Source organism: Peromyscus californicus, unplaced genomic scaffold, assembly GCF_007827085.1.
Source record: "Peromyscus californicus insignis strain IS unplaced genomic scaffold, ASM782708v3 Scaffold_9__1_contigs__length_137607984, whole genome shotgun sequence".
Classification (NCBI taxonomy): domain Eukaryota; kingdom Metazoa; phylum Chordata; class Mammalia; order Rodentia; family Cricetidae; genus Peromyscus; species Peromyscus californicus.
The window spans coordinates 110,381,959-110,403,765 of record NW_026294617.1 but is presented as its reverse complement, the minus strand read 5'-3'; the positions used below and the strand labels follow the sequence as shown (position 1 = coordinate 110,403,765).

At 39.6% G+C, this 21,807-nt stretch overlaps 1 protein-coding gene across 1 annotated transcript in view; it reads left to right on the top strand.

The window, feature by feature from the left end:
- Arhgef38 (Rho guanine nucleotide exchange factor 38) overlaps positions 1-21,807 on the top strand; it is a 122,420-nt gene that overhangs the window by 24,351 nt on the left and 76,262 nt on the right. Inside the window, exon 2 of the mRNA XM_052730848.1 lies at positions 5,735-5,922. Within this exon, the coding sequence (XP_052586808.1) occupies positions 5,735-5,922 (188 nt within the window). The remainder of the gene's footprint in view (positions 1-5,734; positions 5,923-21,807) is intronic.

Sequence of the window (21,807 nt, the reverse complement as noted above, 5' to 3'; positions counted from 1 at the left end):
GCTTAATAATTAATTGTTAAACATTCGATAAGCTCAGATCCAAAACTCATAGCTGAGCCACTCAGAGTTCTATCAGAGGAAACTTTCTCTCTGTCCTCATCCAGAGCAAAGACTGGGGAAGGACTGTGATATTAATGTGCTTCTTCTGAAGCACTTCTGACAGTTGCATTTCTACTCTTCTCCTGAGTGTGTTCCCTCTTTCTGGTCTTGATTTAAAATGTGTCCTAGATATAAGTATTATAATCTAGTTAGACTTCAGCGCGCTCTCTCTCTCTCCCCGTCTCTCTCTCTCCCTGTCTCTCTCTCTCTCTCTCTCTCTCTCTCTCTCTCTCTCTCTCTCTCTCTCTCTCTCCCTGTCTCTCTCTCTCTCTCTCTCTCTCTCTCTCTCTCTCTCTCTCTCTCTCTCTCTCTCTCTCTCTCTCTCTCTCTTACACACACACACACACACACACACACACACACACACACACACACACACAAAGAATAAAGATTAGATAATAGGCAATAGATGTGGTGATACCACTATCCCACTGTTGAAACAGTATGCACGTATTTCAAAAGAGGTTCCCACTACATACTGTATAAGGTACAATAGGGGCCCACAAGATGGCTCCCCAGGTAAAGGACTTGCTACAAAAGTGTGATGACCTGAGTTTTACCCCTGGAACTCATGGAAAGGAAAAAACCAATTCCACAAAGTTGTCTTCTCCTTGAGTGCATACCCCCCTACACACACAATAATAGTAATAAATATAAGTTAAAACTATTTTTAAAGAAAATTGTTTTAAAAATAAAGATCACTTTAAAAGTACAAAAGTTGCAGAAGATGCGTGTGAACTTACTACTGTTAAAAATAAAATAAATGAACTATTATAATCATATGTCTGTCCATGCCTGAAAACATTTTGTGAGAGGCTATACACTAAACTATAAAACAGCTATTAATCCAGTGAAAACCTTATTACAACTACAAAAGAGAACACAGCTAATCATAACAACCATTTACCTGACATGTGCTATAAATATGTTACACTTTGCAAATGTTTAATGAACATCAATTATTTTCATTCCCAAAACTTCTTTCTAATGTTTCCTATCATTATCCTAATTTACGGATGAGGAATTTTACCTCTAAAGTGTTAAAGCGTTTGCTGAAGATTACAGCTCTAATAAATGGTCAGGTCAAAGTTTAAACCCACATTTCCTGGCTCCGAAGTCTATGTACTTACCTTTGACAATAGTTGTTATAAATATATATTACTTCACAGTTTGAAAAAAATCTCTTGTTAAGTCTACCCCCAGAGAGCAGTAGAAGCAGCAATATTAGCAGCAACAAACACATCACTAATTCTGTGCAGACTAATTCTATGTAGAACCTGGCTACCAGTGAAGGAAGCCTTTGCTTCCCCATCCTGCCACCTCCCTTGCCATTGGACATCTTTTCATATCCTTTGTATCCATAAAGGACCAGGGTCTTCCTCATGCATGTGCCCTCCCCAGTGAGTTCTCAGGGTTTTAAAGTCCATCTCAGTCCTCACACAGACTTCCAGATTTTCCTCCTTCTCTCCCGTCTTATCTGTCCATGTTAGGAACAAACTGTTTTTCTGGACTAGTTGTCAATCATAAAACAGTGGGATAACTATTTGCCCTGGGGTGATAGAAAGCTAAATAATATATTTTTGGATATGGGATGGATTATGTCCCAATAAAACTGATCACAAAATGAAGATGTGTAAAAGGAGAATTCAAATAATTAGCAAAACATGGCAGTTTAATTTAGACTGTTTCACAAGCTTTCCAAATTCTCATGTTATCTTATATTTGGGCAAAAGACCCTAACAGCAAGTGTCCTGTACACTAAAGTGTGGCTGTTTCATGCCATGTGCTGAGTGCTGCACAGGAAGTGAAGCACAGAGCAGAGCATATTTATGCTTTCACATGTTACTAACACCAGAGATTTAAATGAGAACCAACATGAACAGTATAGAATAAAGAATCCCATGGCTTCCTGGCCTAGGGTTCGCTTATCATCTGCATTTCTTTAAAGATCCCAGATCTCTGTGGATGATCTGCCTGTAGGGAAGCTTAACATTTGTGTTGTGTTAAGGATCCCGAGGAGCTTCCACATAAGATGCTCCGTGATTTCTGTCTTCTCTACAGCGCTCTGGCAGCTGTCATTCATCCTTGACTGTGAATGCTCACAAAGTTTAACAATTAAATTTGATAAAAATGGTTCAAGTTCATCACCAGAGCTCCAAGAAGAATGTTTGCAGGCTACAGAGGTGGAGAATGGCGGAAAGAGTTGCCACACATTCCTCCTTTAACAACCAAGGGTATTGTTATTTTTGGTTATAAGAATGTAAATGTTCTTTTAGTCTGGGCTGCATGTTGGTTTTACAGCTGCCTGCTGACTGTGGTGGTAGCTATTGGCTGGGCTGTGCTACAGATATGTTTCTGTGTAAAACATGGTATAAATCAAATGCACAAAAAAGTTTTAAAGGCGAGAAGGAGCTTGTTAAAACAAAACTTGGTGTCCACAATACATTGTGTAGAGAAGTCGTTAGTTTAAGAATGCAGGCAAACATCAAAATGTTTGGAGATCTGACCATAAAATGATGCAAGGTGAGTCTTTGTTCCTGTCATAAACTTGAGTCAGAAGAGCAAACAAAGATATCTAGAAGGTTGCTCAACTCTGAATTCTATGAGAAGGTTTTTGCTGCTGAGAAACGCTTTTGAAACTGAATATCTTGACCAACATCTTATATCAACCAAAAGGCCCCCAGGGTCCACAGCTGTGACTGAGCTGCTATGTAGCACTAGAAAAAAAAACTATGTCATTTTTAATTTTTAAAAAATCTGTTGTAGTATGTCTTAAAGTACAGCAACTGGAACAGGTCGGGAAGAAGTGGACATGGAATTGAGGACTGGAATTTAGAACTGGAAGGAGTCTAGGGACATGTGTTAGGGGTATTACCTTGACAAAGATAGATAAAGGTCCTTGTTAGGTTCTAAGATTGTTTTTGTAACGTGTGTTTGTCTAGTTTTCAAGACAATGTTAAGTAAGTGGACTCAGGGTTAGTGTTAGGGTTGGCTGTGAGCTCTCTGCTCACAGCCATTGTTGGTTGGTCTTTGATCTTTTGGGGACCTGCCACCCAGCTCCCAAATAAATCACACATGGAGGCTTATTCTTAATTATAAATGAATGGCCTTAGCTTGGCTTGTTTCTTGCCAACTTGCTTTAATTTATCCTGTCTACCTTTTGCCTCTGGGCTCTTTCTGTTCTCTTACTTCTGTAAATCTTATTCTTACTCTGTGGCTTGCTGTGTAGCTGGGTGGCTGGTCCCGGAGTCCTCCTTCTTCTCTGGCTACTTCTTTCTGTCTCCTAGATTTCTCCTTCTAAATATTCTCTCTGCCTGCCAGCCCCGCCTATCCTTTCTCCTGCCTGGCTATTGGCCATTGAGTTCTTTATTAGCCCATCAGGTGTTTTGGAGAGGCACAGTAATACAGCTTAATAGTTAAACAAATGCAACATAAACAAAAGTAACACACCTTAGTTAATATTCTACACTCTGCTAGAGACATGATTTTCTGTGCTATATTTCATATATCTCTGAAGTAAAGACTCCTTACATGTTGTCAGTCTCTCTCTACCCTGTCTCACAGCCCCTATCAAGTCATTTCTCTATATATGTGATTTAAATGATATTGTATACCTTTAAGTATATACAATATTTTTTAAAAAACTTTAAAACTACTTCCCTGTCTTTGTTGTTCCTGCTACTGCTACTGTCATTTGAATGCTTGTTTAACATGTACAACCCCTGGGTTTGATTCATAGTATTGCATAAATTTAAAAATTAGACATGGTGGTATACACTGTAATCCCAGCACATAGGAGGCAGAGTCAGGAGGACCAAAAATTTAAGGTCATCCTCAGTTGCTTAGAGAATTCAAGTTCACCCTAACCTCAAAACAAAATCACAACAATAAGAATCCTTAAAGGTTCTCAATAGCTGTGTACATGGCTGCTCACTGCTGTGTCTTCCCAGACAAAGGACTTTCTTGCTTTCACATCACATAGAACTAATAGTAACGGCACTGGGTATAACTTGTCCTTTTAATTTGGGGGCTCTGAAATACAGGATTATGCCACTGTCTATTAAAATCTGTACTGATTAACAAGCATACCCAAAATTCCCTTAACAAATAAAAATATGAAGGCTACAGAACACCCCCACCCTGACATTCATTCTCCTTATATAGATTCTGTCTGTTGATACAGCCCCTGGAGATTGTTTCTTTAACATGGAATGGTCTAAGTTTGTTAAATCACGTGTTTTTATGTCACTTGTCAAAGCCATGGTCTTTCCTAATGACAGAAGGATTGATGCCAGTTCTAGTACAATCTGATGTTGGAGTTTCCTTTACAACATTCTCCAGAAATGTTTGGTTATGCGCTTTTCTAGATTGCAAGAGTTAGGCAGGCAGGAAGGGAAGGCTCTTTGCCTTCTTGGGCAAGCCTCTTTATTACAGACCATTGATTCCTCTCCTGAACCCTCCTCCAGCAGCCCATTAGCTCCATTTCCAGGGCCAACCAGGTAAAGAGCTCTGTTTATTTCCTCTTGTACATATTGTGGTTTGTACCTTTTTATTTTCTGTAGAGTTTTCAAGATCCTTTTGCAATGTTTATTTTATTAACATTGAAGATTTCTCACATATCAGTTACAAGAATAATATTAATCTTAAATGATATAAAATTATGTGTCCAACTTCAGAGACTGACATATAAGTTAAGCTTCAGTCTTGAATAAGACACACACACACACACACACACACACACACACACACACACACACACACACACACACACACACACACAGAGAGAGAGAGAGAGAGCACCCTGATGTCTATGACTTCTCTGATTTCAGGTCCTGGTCTGAACTTATGGTGGACAGTTAGTTTGTAGCTTCCAGAGTTTCACATTGTTGTGAGAAGTTTTTCCTTGATGATTTTAACTTTCTTGCCTTAATATCCCATACAAATGATGGGTATGCATATGAGACTTGGCTGCATATGAGACATACCATTTATTTCAACCTCTCAATACCATGACTTCAAACAAACAAACAGGTTGGTTCAATAATTAAGAAATAACAAGATTTACACAATATCAGATAATCCATGAGAAATCGTAGTTGAAATTTTTTAATCCCCCACTGTCTCACTGTTCATGGGTTCTGATTATGAATGAAAAGAAAAAAAAAACCCAATCACATTCAATTGATTTTCATTCCATTGAGTATTACTGACTTTTTAGTTTTTAGTTTTAGTAATAGGGACAAAAAGAATTGGGAGGCATTTCGCTTCCTAATTAAAATGTTCCTCATTTTCAAAAGCAGACATGTTCAGAAGTTCTGAGTTGAGTTTTTATACATTCTATCTCCAAACTGAAGGTAAACTTTGTAGACTGAGATTCTAGCAACAGGATGTGTCAGAAGCCATGACATTTGAATATCATTTCATAACATTGTAGAAGTAGTTCTCTCTTGTCTTCATCTTATTTATGATTTTATAGGCTTCCTATCTAGTGGAGAACTAACATAGGACTTCCTGGAATCCACAGTAAAGATAGCTAAGCCTTTTGCTTGGCTAACAACAACCCTGCACTGTATGTATGTTCTGGAGGAAAAAGAAACGTCGGCAGATCATCTCACCTGAACATGTTGTTTAACAGAAAAGATGACGCCACAGACTGAGCGCTGCTCGGCTGAGACCCAAACCCCTGAGGAAGAGCAGCAGATGCAAAGGATGATGGCAAAGCGGGCGAAAATCATCGGGGAGCTGATACAGACGGAGAGGGACTACGTCACGGATCTGGAGCTGTGCGTCAGAGAAGTGGTCCAGCCGCTGAGAAACAAACAGGTGAATCCAAGTTTGGGATTGCTCTTCTTTTCCTAGTATTTTCTCTCATATTCTAAACAGATACAGCAGCACTATGAAGTCCAAGCACCCGATATCACTGGAGTGGTGGGTGTATCTTTCTAAGGGTTTCTAGCCCTAAATTCAGAGAACTCATCGGGTCCTAATTCAGGTATTGAGGAGGGGGAAGTGCCGTCTCCCTATTTACCAGAGGAAACAATATTCACAAACTCGATAAGAAGGAAATTCAGGGTTTTTTTCCACCATGAAATTTCTGGGTTCTTCCTTGAATTTTCCCTGAAATAGGTAACACATTGGGGGAATGGACTTTCAGCAGTCTTGGGTACAAGTTATTTAATTCAGTGATGATCACAGATTCAAAAGAGAAAATGGATGTAAGCCCCACCGCCAGAGCCTAGTTAAACTCATAACTACTTAGCTAAGTAAAATTTAACATAAAAATTAACCTGAATGTTAGTAAAAAATTTTCTCTTTGATAGAGGTGGACCTAAACAAAACTCCAAGTGTCTATAAGTGAATAATTCTCCTCCCCTTAAGGTATTTTCTGGGAATTATTTTGTAGGATGTTCTGCTGGGGATGTCTTTCTGTATGCTGTAATGTTTTGCTATGATTGATTGATAAATAAAATGCTGATTGGCCAGTAGCCAGGCTGGAAGTATAGTATAGGCAGGATAAGCAGAGAGGAGAATTCTGGGAGGAGGAAGGCTGAGTCAGAAGACTGCCAGCCACTGCCGCCATGAGAAGCAAGATGTAAAGTACCGGTAAGCCACAAGCCATGTGGCAACTTATAGATTAATAGAATTGGGTTAATTTAAGATATAAGAACTAGATAACAAGAAGCCTGCCACGTCCATACAGTTCATAAGCAATGCAAGTCTCTGTGTGTTTACTTGGGTCTGAGTGGCTGCAGGCCCGAGTGGGACTGGAGAAAACCCCAACTACAATGTTCAGCTTAGAATGGACATTATTTCATTTACCAATTCATCACTTACTTATTAAATTCATGATCATTGACACTGTTCTCAGCACTGGGCCCTTGTGAGGTTACTCTCTAGTGCAGGTGAGGAAGTCATACAAATAAATAAACAAATGAAATGAAAATATATTAGTTGGTGTTAAGCACCAACTAATGCAGGGAAAGGGGCTGAAGTATGAAGGAGAGTGGCGGTGCTTCCATTCCAAGGAGAGTGATAAACAAAGACTTTCTAGGGTGTACATTAGAACAGAGAGTGGAAGTAAGAGGGGTTCAGGGCAGAGCAGGGACATGAACAAAGATCTCAGCAGTGTTGGAAATGGTCCTTGTATACAATCCAAACTGTTCAACAATAAGGAGAAAACAAATGTATCAACACATTCCTGCACTCAAAATCACTGACCCATTTGGGGACTTTCAGATATTTGGGGGCTTATCCACACAGATACAGATGCACAGACACACAGACACAGACATACACACACACACACACACACACACACACACACACACACACACACACACACACACACAGAGTTTTCATACAAAAGTATGCGGTCTTACATTTTCATTCAAAAATCTATTGCAAATCTATTCATGACTTCTAATACTTCTAAGTATTTTTCTGCTGTTACTAATCCCTAGATAAATATCTTTTTTTTTGTTTATTTGTCTACTTACCTCCTTAGAATAGGTTCTCAGAAAGGAAATGTTTGAATGCATATTAGGATGGACATGGTGGTGCACACCTTTGATCCCAGGAGGCAGAGGCAAGTGGATCTCTGAGTTTGAGATCAGCCTGTCTACTTAGAGTTTCAGGCCAGCCAGGGCTACATAGAAAGATGTTGCCTCAAAAAACAATGTTATTAAGGTTGGCTTTTTGGTTGTTTGTTTGGTTTTTTTTTTTTTTGCTGTTGTTGTTTGTTTTGTTTTTAATGTCAACTGTCAACCAAAATTCAGTAGTTCCGATTCTCATTCCTAGTGGTTGGGAGGTCTTTCCTCCTGAAAAAAAACATGTTCTTATATATTTATTAGTCTTTATAATTTAGTCCCCTTTCACATTCTTAACTTTTTAAAATTATTGTTTATATATTCCTCATTATTTTATAACACCTTTTTGAGTATTCTTTTTCCTTCCTATATGCTGTGAATAATGTTCTTAGTTTGTCTTTCGCCTTCTAACTTTAAGAGTTAGGGTTTTGTTTTTTGTTTGTTTTACTGTGTTTATGCATTTGGTTCAGGATTTAGTTTCTTAGTATGTATCCATGATTATAAAACCATTACTAGTCAGTTGTATTAACAACAACCATAATATTCCCACCTCCACCAGTGTATGTAACCTCTGGAAGCAGAATATCTGTTGCTCCCTTACCCCGTGGTGTGTGTGTGTGTGTGTGTGTGTGTGTGTGTGTGTGTGTGTGTATGTGTTAACATGTGTTGAGGGCACATGTTTGTGAATAGTACTGGTGTATGTTGGGGGCCCAGAGCCCCCTTCAGTTGCTGTCCATTTATTGATTGAGATGGTCTTATTGCTGAACCTGGATATCACCCTTAGGGCTAGTCTTAGTTTGCTCTAGGGATTTATTAGCCAGCTGCTGCACCAGCTGGCATTTTTAGGAATATAGGGATGCTCATCCATCTCTCCAACCTCCTATTTCTTAATAAGGAATTCTTCACATAAATACTAGAAAAACAATCACTTACAAATGGCAAGGTACCAATGTAGGTGAAGGAATCCTTGATATAGAAGTTACTTCAGGTGGTCCCATCTTTCTCTGCACAGAAAACCATCAGTTTCCCCCAAGAGCCTCCTGTGTATCAAGTTCTGCACCCATCACCTCCTCAATGTTCTCATTTGATCCCTTAATAGTGCCTGAATAAGAAGGTAACTGGCAGTTCTGATCAATTCTATAAGTAGAAAAAATATTTACAGTCACAAAAATTTTCTGTATCACTCCTAAGTATATAAAAGCATTTTTGGAGTTTTCTCTGCTATTTCATATACATTAGTGATATCTGATATTACCTCTATTCTGGGAAACTCATATATATTAGTAGAATGTTCATTTATATGCTTAATATTGATTTTTAAGTGCATCCAGAGCCTACCATGACCTACCCATCTCATGATACAGTTGACCTATGAACTCCTTCCATTGGAAAACTGTAGTAAGTAGTCCACTACCTTCATATCCTCCTTTTCTCCCTTATTTTATTTATTTGTTTGAGGGAAATTCAATTGCAATATAAAAATGGTGCCTGCGACATGGTTTCCTTAGTGCCTTCCTTGTTCATACCCCATGATCTCTTTTCAACCCCACCTGAACCACTTGCTCCAGGGTCTCCCCAGAACCTGTCACCACCCATGATGTTTTTCCTCTAACAATCTGAATTTCCAGCTTACTGTGTCACTGGCCTAGTCTCCTCTCTTTCTTTCAATTCCCACTGGTGGCTCCAAGCCACTGCTCCTGTCATCTCTCCCCACCCCTCAGACCCACACACAGCTCAGTTTTATGAGGCTTTATGGCCACCACTCCTGCCATATGGCCACCACTTCTTTTTTTTTTTTCCATTTCCTACCGTGGAAAGCAAAACCCTGCCCTGGTGAAGTCCAACTTTGTGTCGACTTCATACTTTTTCTTATGTGATGAAATCATCTCCTAAAAGTCAAGAGCACTTTCTTTACATGATCCCTGGCAATGTTGTGAAGGGATGTAAGAGGAATGTCAACTGTAAAAATTCCCCAGGAAGATCTAACTGAGGATTAGAATAGACCACCAGAGCCCCTTTTAACAAGCTGCTACAATGTTATGGGCAAAGCAGAATAAAGTTGAGGTGTCCATTCCCCACTTCTGGCCAGGCACACGGCGTGTTTCAAAGTCAGCCTACTATACTAAATATCTGTCTATATGATAAGCTGGAGATTGCTATAAAAAAGACAAAATATAAGAAAATGCCTCTGCCGGGATTCAGAGTGCATGTTTGCATCCAATGGAATAAGAAGTTCACTCAGCAGGAAGATGTTGGCAGTCTGAAACCACGTGCTATGCTGGTGGGCTGAGCTGATGCTGCTCACCAGATGCCATGGCTGGGCTGACCTCTTGTGCGTGGTCTGAGTCTTGCTTTCATTTCTGTTGCTGCAATAAAATTGCCTGACAAAAAGCAACTTACAGGAGAAAGGGTTCATTTTAGCTTACAGTTCCAGGTCACGTAGTCCATCGTTGTGGGAAAAGCATATAGGTAGGAGCTTGAAGAGGCTGGTCACATCACATAGTGGGAGGAAAAGGCATGCCTACTTATTTGTGCTCAGCCACCTCCCTGTGTTACACAGTCCAGGACCAAATGCAGGGAATGGTGTTGCCCATAGTGGATATTTCAGTTAATATAATGAAAACAGTCCCTCCCAGGCATGCCCACAGGCTAATCTGACCCAGATAATCCCTCACTGAGATTCCCTTCCCAGGTGATTCCAGACTGTGTGCAGTTGGAAGAACTCCATCTCATCATGTACTTCTTATAGACAATTCTCAGGGCAGATAGCTAAGACAAAGCATTTATGGTGCTTCATTACGTGTGTTTAACTTCAGCTCAATGCTGCGAATCACGTCTCAGTTCTACTCACACTTGCTATGTTATCCTAATGGAGCTGACTAGAGCTTGATGGTTTATTTTCCTATAGTTCTCTTTGCTCAGGCGTGACAAGATTATTACCCTCCTCACTGTGAAGTTCAGTTTTGTACTATTTTTCTGTCATCTCTGACTACGTTGTAATTGAAATTCTTTTGCCTGTCCTCTTCTTCTTGAAGTTTTCATTTTTGACTGAGTAATAAGCCCTCCAGGATGTATATAACTCTTATAAACATGTACATGAGTGTAGAAGTAGCTGATACATGCTACCAGTTCATTAACTGTTCAACTCTTCAATTTCATTAACTCCTTCACTTCTTAACTGCTGGACTGTGCACGCTACCCACTTGCCCTCCATTACAGCCAAAGTATGTAAATGAACTCATGACTTTCAAGTCACCTTGAGAACAATTAAGTTAAGTTAGTTAAGTTAATTAGTTAAGTCTGAGGCAAACTATGCTTTGTTTAACCTGATGCAATGTGTGTGTGTGTGTGTGTGTGTGTGTGTGTGTGTGTGTGTGTGAGTGTATTAGGCTGGAGGTGATGTTAGGAAGTCACCTAATCCATCATCTTTTGTGTTTGTGTGAATTCAGGCTATTGCCAGTAAAAACAAGGCATTTTGTGTAAGTAAACATTAAAAGAAGAAGATAGGAAAACCCAGGGGAGCACCAGCATTACCTGGTTTAGCTCAGTGAGTGGTGTATAAATGAGTGAGTAGATGTAGCCTCTTAACCGACAATTCTGACAGTCATGGTGGCAATTTTAACCTTCACTGTAGGGCTTTCTGCCACATGTCTCCACCGACCTGAAAGCAGGCCACATTTCCCTAAGCAGCATTGCCATTGGTTGTCAAGAAGGGAAGAGTACCCACAACATTCAGTGTTGAAATATTTAATGGGAAAACAGGTCTAGTTATTATCTCAACAAGAGGAGAGTCTCTATGGTTTTTGGCAGTAAATCAAACTAAATCAAAGCAGAGCAAGCCAGCTAACACTGGACTTTTATTCTATGTGTCAGGAAAGGACAAAAGATAGTCGAAAATAATAAAGGAATTTGAGTGCACATATTTATTTTCATTTATATTTAGTTTTCAATTTCTAATACTCACATGTTGCAAAAGTACCATAGACTTCAAGGGGCCCAATGTTAGCTTTAGCTATTCAATGTCCTTTCCTAGAGCAGCGGTTCTCAACCTGTGGATTGCAACCCCTTTGAGATTAAAAGACCCATTCACAGGGGTCACCTAAAACAATCGGAAAACACAGATGTTTACATTACAATTCACAACTTTATTGAACTTACAGTTATGAAACAGCAATAAAAATAATTTTATGGTTGTGGTCACCGTGATATGAGGAACTGTAATAAAGGGTTTCAGCGTTAGGAAGGTTGAGAACCACTGCCCTCGAGGAAAGTCAGGTACAGTTTCTTTCCACTCTTCCAAGGGTATGAGTATTTCCCTCACCTTTGTTTACAGGTAGTCTAACTGTGTGCCTTCTGCTTGAAATGGTATCTTTCCTGGAAAGTGGCAAGAAAAATAATCTGTAATTTCATATTGACCCAAGTTCATCGGACTCTTCTGTTCAATTTTACATACACTGTGTGGCAACAACTTTGTAAATAAAATTTGTTAGAAAACTATTAGGAGAGGAGGCTGGGGAGACGACTCAGTTGGGGAAGCGCTTGCCATGGCAGCGTGAAGACTCTGGTAAAAGTGACGTCATCTGTAACCCCAGCTGTGGTGGAAGTGGCAAAGGAGACACTTGGGAGATAAGTGGCCAGCCACTGTAGCCAATCTGTGGCTTCCAGACTCGGTGAGAACCCTGTTTCAAAAATCGTGTAGCAACCAACAGAGAAAGATGTCCAACATCAACCTCTGGCCTCCACACCTGCTCACACAGGTGACTACATATGGACACACTCACACACATGCCCACATAAACACATACATATGCATACACACACGCATGCACACACACACCAAAGTAAAAAAGAAAATAAGAGTAGTTTTCAATAAGTCATCTATGCTCAGAAAGTATAATAAATATTTTGACTTGTTATCTAAGCACAAACATATTCAAATATTTTCTGAAGTTAGAATTTGTAGTCTAGATACTGATTGGAACCTTTTCCCTGCGAAGATTATATTCATATTAGTTCCTATCTTGAACAACAACTATTGAGTGGGGAAAATGGTTCTTTGTAATGTAAGGAATTGTAATTTTAAAGAAAATCCTGTTCATGTTATCTAAACTCAGATCCCAATTTACCATGGTGCTGAAACACTTAGGTTGGCAATCTGTTGTTTTAGGTCCCAGTGGCAGAAACTAAGTTGAGTAGTTGTTCTACGTGACATGTAACACAATAGATGCATGTCCTTCAAGATCTAAACAGAATGACGTCAGTCCGTGACAGGGGACATGGAAGAGAGAGTAAGATGGGCAGCTCTACTCAGTCCTGTTGCTAAGGGCAATGGAGGAAAGGCCCTACAGGACCCAGAGAAGTCAGCTTCCTGCCTCTGCCAGGTGAAGGTGTTCTTTCCTGACAGAGATGATTATATACGAGAAGAGCTCATCAACTCTGTGAAAGCATGGTGTAGATCAAATTATCTCTGAAAAGAGAAAAACAGGCGGGAAATACAAATGCACTGTAGTAATGAAAACACATTTAAATACAAGACAATGGAAGTTTGTATATGAAAAGGATGGACATGGTCCAGTTGATTTTCTATGAATTCTGATCTATACTTACTATGTTTGAGTTCAATGAAGGGCTTTTATGTCCCTTTTGAGGTGGTTGTGGCTTTTAATGGCTCCTTTCTCACCACAGAAAACCACTTGTGTCCCATAGGAAGGATACTACGAGTTTCAATACGTGTTCTGGACATCTCCAAGCATTCTACTTCCTGCTGCCTCTTCCAAGTCTTTCCACTGGCCTGGGCATCTCTGATGCCTGTCATAACCCTTAGGTTGTAACTATGTATTAGGCTCCCATCTGTCTTTCTACATGAATGACAGAAGCACTACCATGCACTGTGGTCTTCTGGCAGAGCTGGTGGACTGCTTGCTTGGCATGCAGTTTCAGAGTGCCTGCTCGGATGCATAGCTGAAGTGACTCCTAGTTCTTTCTGGTCCCCTACCCACCTCTCTCCCTAGCCCAACTGCTCAGCCTACTATTCATAACAAGAATCAGAGTTTGAAACACAATGCAATCTTGCTGCTGTTGTGGGACAAAAGACAAAATTACTATTATGACAGCTCACTAAAATATGGAATTAAAGAACAAGCAGAAACATTTTATCTAGTAATGATCAAAACATAGTCAGGCTTTCTAGTTAGTTGGGTGACACACAGAAGGGGGAAAGATAATTAGGCTTCACAAAGCTATTTGCTAAAATTTGATCTATATAATCAATAGAGGAACTATATGTGAATAAATGTTTGGTTAGGAGCTTTTATTTTATGGAAAAAATTCTTGTCCAAATTGTTTTCTTTAGTTGTTGCCTCCATCAAAATACTCTGTACTTCTTTTGCTTAAAAAGCATCTGCAAGATATTTTCTTTTTCTCTTTTCTGATGTCCAGCTACAATACACATTCCTGTTCCAAAGTTTTCAAGTCGCAGTCTAGACGTAAAATAGTCCATTTTGGCCCAATGACTACAACTTTAATCTTGAAGTGAGTTTCTTTCTAAAGTCTAATTTCTTCCATGACACCACCTTAAACTAAGTATAATGATTTAGTTGAGTATTTTAGACATGGCTTAATTGTTCAATCATTACACTTCACTTATAACTTATCCTACCCCACCTCACGAAAATCCAGTGCTCTAGAACTATAGTTCTACTAACCATTGCCATTAAGGAAACCCAAGAAAAGGCATATGAGATCCTGTTATATTACATTTTACAACTACATGTAAATCTATGATTATTTCTAAATGAAAAGCTTAATTAAAATCTAATGTTCTTATTTTCACTGTCTCCCTCCCTTTCATTCATCCTAAATCATCCTTTTAAATGTATATATAACTTTATATGAAAGGATAATTTTTTCTTTTATCTTGTTCATTATTTCAAGTCTTCTGATTATCTTTATTGTGATTTTTAGTGATGTTGAAATGAGCTTTCAGGCCTACGGACACACATTAGATTATGTAGAAGAAGCATTATGATGTATAATAATCTCTTATTGTACCTCTCCCGATGTATCTGGTGTATCTCTGAGGATATAATTAGAATCCCAGAAATCCTTCTGCATTATGAAAAGGTCAACTCACGTCCTCCTGTCACTTCCACCTTCTCTCCAATCTTCTTCCTTTTAAAGTTCAGTCATTCCTGAGGCCAAACTCCTCCATCACAAGACCTCATAGACTTTAGTAAATACAGAGATCAAAGGCAGGAGGATTACACAGAAACAAAGCATGCCCAGGAAGCAGAGAGCAAAAAAAATATGAATCTGGGGTATTACATTAGATAGAAATGAGAGAAAAATACAAAATAATGCCAGCTCTCTGTAACTAAGTTAGTGGAGCAATGGTTCAAAAGAAATATGCTTGAGTTTCTGATTCTGCTTTATACTAGATCTTTGAGCTACTATGATGACTTTAAATATCATAATCTTGCTGGAAATTGCCTTTAAATAGTGGTACAAATATTGCTTGAATTTTTAGAAATACTGATTTTCATGGTTAGTAATATGACATCACAATGGTGAATCCTGTGATTTATACAGTCATGTTAGAGCTTCATTTTTTTGTTTGTTTCTTTGTTTTTTTTTTTAAGCTAAGACTTAACTGCCTCTTCTGTGTGAAATCCAATACTTATCACATAAATCTAGGCCATAACCCTCTACAATATGGCCAAATTCTTGAAGTCCTGTTGTGAAATCCAAACAATGAGAAAAAAAATACCAGTGGAAAACTGGGTATGGTGGCACACACCTGTTACTTTAGCACTCAAAATATAGAGACATGTGGATTCAAAGTTGAAGGTCATCCTTGGCTACATCAACAGACAGTTCAAAGTCAGCCTTGGATCCCCGAGACCCTGCCAGAAAGAGAGAGACACACAGACAGACAGACAGACAGACAGACAGAGGCAGACAGAGAAAGGGGAGACAGAGAGAAAGGAGTAAGGGAGACTCCGGGGACTCAGTGGAGTCCTCTTTGCTTTTCTAAAGCTTTATTCTATTTATTAAATTGTATTATTATTTATTTTATGTGTATGGGTATTTTACCTGCATGTATGTCTGTGCACCATGCACATGTCTGGTGCCCTTGGAGGCTAGAAGAAGGCACTAGACCCCCTAGGACTAGAGTTACAAATAATTGTGAGTCACCATGTAGATGCTGGGAATTGAACCTGAACCATCTGAAAGAGCAGCCAGTGCTCTTAACTACTGAGCCACCTTTCCATTCCTAAAACCTCATTGATAAGAGAAGTTCTGATGTTTGTTGGAGACAAGTTATGGACTGGAAAGATAGCTCAGGAGGCAAAAATTACTTGTCATGCAAGTGAGGACCCACGTTTGTTTTCACAGAACCATATAAAACTGCACATAGTAGCACGCATCTGAAATCCCAGTGCCCCTAAGAGAGACAGGAGGTGGAGATGGATGACTCCCTGGAAGCTCAAGGGACAGCTATCCTGATGTATACAGTGAGGAGCAACTTAAGACCGGGGGGAAGGGGAGGATGAACACCTGAAGTTGTCCTCTGATCTCCACACAAGCATGTGCCTGGACACACACACACACACACACACACACCCCACATGCATACATAGAAAATTAAAATAAAAACATAAAAAAGAGTTTTGAAAGAAAGTCGCAGTTGTAAGATATTAAATTTTAAAATTAAAAACTACAGAAAATGAATCCATTAGTACTTATATCCACCCCGCCTCTCTCAAGTGCTGACAGTTAGCCACAGGCTTCCTTTCCTTTTCTGTCTCCCTAGGAGGGACATTTCAGTCTTGCCATCCTGGAAGACACATAGCTTGCTGTCATACTGGATTCGGAATTAGTTAAGGATGAAAGTGATACACCATGTTCTAGTGAGTGAAACTTTTCCTGGAGGGAACTCCTTTATCATTGCTTGTTCAGGAACCCTCCTCTCAGAAATGAAAGGATTTTTTGTTTTTATCCCAGCATTGCTGGGTTTTGATGTAGACTATTCTCCTACTGTTACATTTATAAACCTCCTCTAAGCTACATTGAGGGTGAATGTAGTTACCTCTAATTTTTCTAATCTATAGTTCAGTATAGATTAGAACCCACTGGACCAATGAAAAGATAACTAAACAAATTTCCCAGTTCTGTGCAGATATTGGAATGCTCGGAACTGAAAATCAGAGATGTGATATACAAATCCGCTTTAAAACCCAGGAACATCCCATTCAGCCTGGGAAGGTGGTTGACCCTGCACCCATTACTTCACCTCCTGGAACGGAGATGCACATACAACCATTTCAATTGCTTTTAATTGTGGAGGGTAAGCAGTGAAAATCCACTGGCTGTGATTATGATAACGAGCACCTAGCCATCCTGAATGAAAAGTTTGTGAGCTTGTGGCTGGCTTACTTGGATGTAGATCAATGTAGACATGTGTGTCAGTACAAGAGCCATAAATTTCAGATCTCAGAGAGTAACCCTGGAGCAAGGAAACTGAATGTTCAGTTAAGGGAAAGAATAGTAACCTAGACATGGTGGCACACATCTGTAATCCACCAGGTGAGGGGTATTGCAAGGTTAAGACTTGCCTAGGCTGCATAATAAGTTCAAGTCAAGCACTGGCAAAGTAGTGAGACCTTGTCTCAAAATTAAAAATAATAGTAATAATAAGGGATGCACCTCAATGGTAGAGCATTTGCTAGGCATAAATAAAGCCTCAAGTTCAATCTCCAGTACAAAAAATAAAAACAAACTAAAATAGCAGGGGGTCAGGAAGGAAAAACATGGGGAAAATAAGTTTTTGTTAGTAATGACTTTCAATCAGCACTTTAGGCACAGACAAGGTTGATGGCTTCATGAATCAGTGAATTAATGAGTTTTAGGTCATGGAAGTATACAAAGTCATATGAAATTCAGTTCCTATTATAAAAAAGATCCCTTAGAACCAGTCATCAGAGGTGACAGGTTTCTTACAGTTATGAGAAGCTGTAAAGCAAGACAGTGATTGATAGGTGCAGTTGGAGTTCAGAGAAGGGACATATCCCTTCCAGACGGATTGACAGGGCACTATTTCATGGAGACTGTGATATATACAAACAAGATGGCTAATGTTTGTCAAGACCCTAGTGCTCCTAATGCCTGCTACTGAACTCTGCATGGATAGCACGTGAATATCTGTCGCGATCCTGACCTAGAAGAGTGTGTAAGACGTAAAGAAAATGCCTCCTAAGCACATTGATGCACAAAGAGCAATTATCAACGTATTTCAAGATGACATTAGAAATGATCATGACAGAAGGCAGTTCATGATTAGTTATGCTAATTAGTTATGCAGCAAACAATTGCTTTAGACGTTAGCAGAGGAAGTGTTTGCTTCCCTGACCTATTTGCTGCGTTCAACAGAAACCACAGACTGCTGCTGCCCCCGCCTCTGTGGCTTGACATCATCTCCGAACACTAGTGTAGTTCAGGGCTTAGATTTGGTTCTTTAGTCTACAGCCATCCACAGGGCATCTGATCTGGCTCCATGGCTATAAATTAGCTGCATTCTGATGCTTGGCCAGCCTCAGCCCTGAGGTTGACCTGAAGTCCTGTTCTGTTTATCTGACCTCTTGCTCAAATCACTTCATGACTACATGACATCTCAAATTCAACATGCCCAGAATTAATTTCCTGGTTCCCTTGAACACGTCTCCCTTCTCCAGTTACATGCATTTCCTGAAGTTCATGTGTTGGACACTTAATTCTCAATGCAACAGTGTTGGTAGAGGTAATTCGTTACCAGGGACTCTGCTCTCCCGGTGGGATTAATGCTCTTAAAGCCCGGTGGGTTTAAACCTCTCTTTCATGCATTTTCTTCTTCTCTTACACTTTCTTGCATGGGATGACAGAGGACTGATATCACCAGCTCCAAGCCTCTTGATGGTGGATTTCCCACACTCTAGAACTATAATACGTATATCTCTGTTCTTTATAAATTGCCCAGCTTCCGGTATTCACTTACAGCAGTGCACACTGGCCTTGCAGTCTGTTTCATCTCAGTAAATGGCGGCTCCATCCTCCTAGTTGCTCAGGCAACCTCCATCCCCACCCCAAGAGTATCACTGCAAGCACTTTAATATTCTGTTCTTAGTCAAAAGGCTCTGGAGTGGGCTTCCTCACTCAGCACTCCTCGAGTCTGACCAGTCCCTGATCTGGTCTTTAATCACTTCCTTGGCTCCATCCCTCCTCCTTCACTGAGATTCCCGCCCCCGCCCCCCCAGAGCTTCATTTTTTCTGTGCTATGTCCATCTGTCCAATTCTGAACTTCTCTCCCAGAGTACTTCGGTGGTCATTGGGTAACTTGGCTGCTTAGCTACAAGACTAGCTGTGATATTAACTCAGCTCATAGGATGACTTAATTAGCCACTTAGAATCTAGTTTCTCTGCAAGAAATTTCACACATACAAATCAGCAGTTTTGAGAAACCCGATGAAATAATGGCTAGTTTACCCCGAAAGGCTTTGTAATCTAGAAGCCAACTGTCTAAGTAAATGCCACAGTAATTAGAGAATCATCCAAGCATGGTGCTTGCCAGGGCTCCGTGCCAACATTCGCTTTTCCCACTCACTGTGATTTCTGTTCTGTAAGCGTTCCCCTCCTTCGTGTCTTCCTCCTTACTAAGAGCTAGTTCTTTCAGCTCAGGATGTCCACCCTGGAGCTCTCCTTCTCAAGTCTGTATTTCATGTATCTCCTGCTCTGTTCCTCTCCAAGTGTACTTATTTCAATTGAAACATCATGGGACTTTAAGAGTGTCTGAGTTAATATTGGAATGTGCGAGTGTATGCATGCATCCACGACTCATTATAAGTCAATACCTGGAACTTCTTTAGAGAAGGGCATGAAACCAAAGATCTGTTAGGCCAAGTCAGATGACACCCCATTTGAATAGTAATACTAATAGCTCGGATAAGTGGAAAAAATCCAAATTGGACTTTACTTGATTCTACATTTATTGCAAAATTGCTCCAAATAGAAGCACTAAAACTTTTCTAGCATTAGATTCCAGAAGCATTTGGTTGAAAATAATTACCCTGTTTTTCAAAAGCAACATTATTTACTTTCTTTTGTGTTCTACAGGCATTGTGTATACATCATGTGCATGTATCTGGAACTCTGAAGTGGCATGATTGTCGTAATAAAATTAGAAACGTAAAATAAAAATTGAGATCAGGTTTGCAATAACAGCATTAAGAAACTCAATATTCATGACTTGTTAGAACTTGTTTTTAAAAAGATTGATTAATTAATTAAGGTCTGTGTATGGAAGTGTATGCATATGTGTGTGGGTATGTGCACATGCAGAGTCCAGAAGCGTGTTTGGTATCTGTCTCTATTACTCTCTGCCTATTCCTTTGAGTCAGGGTCTTTCCCTGAAGCTAGCTCATATACTATTTGCTGCTGTTCAGCTAAGGCTGGAAGCCAGCAAGGCCAAAAGATCCTCCTGTCTCTGCCCTCATTGGAGCTGGAGGTACAGGCCTTTGTGGGGCACTCAGATCATCATGTGTGTACTGGGATCTGAACTCTGGTTCTCATGATTCTACAGGAAGTGCTCTTAACTGCTGAGCTGACTCTCCACCCCTTCCCCCAGAACTTGTTAGAATCCCTACAAATACTAGTAACCTAAACTCAGCATTCTATTTATGAACGGTGTCAGAAGGAAATAATCACAGGAACGAACAAGGATGGATCCAAGTGTACTTACAATAGTTAAAAAACGGCAACTTGACAAAAAAGACTGTAGTTGGAATTTTCTTTGGGCTGCTAATCAGCTCCCAAATAAAGACACGGATACTTATTATTAATTATGAATGTTCGGCCTTAGCTTAGGCTTGTCCCACTATCACTTTTACATTTTGCCTCAGGGCTTTTTACCTTTCATTCTGTATGTCCTACTTTCCTGCTTCCTCCACATCTGGCTGACTGACCTGGCGTCTCTGTCATCTTTTTCTTTCTCCCCTGAGCCTAAATTCCTCCTCCTCCTTACTCTCCCTGCCTAAAAGTTCCACCTATACCTCCTCCCTTGCTATTGGTCATTCAGCTTTTTATTAGATCAGTCAGGTGCCTTAGACAGGCAAGGTAAAACAGCAACACATCTTTACATAATTAAACAAATGTAACACATCTTTACATAGTTAAATAAATGCAACACGTCTTTACATAGTTAAACAAATATTCTGCAACAGAAGTCCACAGTGTTTCCACATAATCTTCCCATTCAACAGTGCAAATGAGGGAATTGATGGCAGGAAACAATGTTTATGTGAAGTTTGAAGATTTTTAAAACTCTAATTGAACTATATGCTTCCTTTGAACAGATGTACACCTGCAGCCACCCAACCCTGACCCCACCCCACACAGAGTTCTGAAGAATATACCTAAAAATATCAGTGGTTACTGTTGTAGTGAACGATGAGTGATTGTATTTGCTTTCTTTTATCTATACATCCTTAATTTTCTGCAAGGCATATAAACAACTTCTGTGCAAATAACATTTTTCCAAGAGTCTGTTTCTAGACTTTTTTCCAGTCTTTGGTTGGCGTTTGTATGCTTCCTGAGAATGTTTAGCTGCTTTCCTTATGACTTGTTTGGCTTAAACTGAGTCACCCATTTCAAGTGTTTGTTATTAAACAGAAAAGAATAAATAGACACTTGACAAGTATAAACTAAGGAGGAGACTCGCTTCTGTCAGTAGATTACCCACATAATACAAGCTGCCAAACTAGGCACCACAGTTTGCCTTTGTAGCCAGATCTAAGTAGGACATTATAAAATATTCACTTAATATGGTATTTTGAAGAATCAAACTAGATTTTTATTTTTTTTCTTGAACTACTTTTGATATTTGCCTATTTTGTTACTCAGGACCAAGTGGAATGATAAAAAGAATATTTACAGGCTTCCACAAAAGTATTTTTTAATTGTAGAAACTCCATTTAAATGGCCAACTTTTTATTGACTAACTGTGTACACACAGCAGCACTGTCTTAGACATAGTGGGACATTAGAAAAGCTCAGGAAGGCAAATATATTGAGAAAACTCAGGTTTGACAGCAAG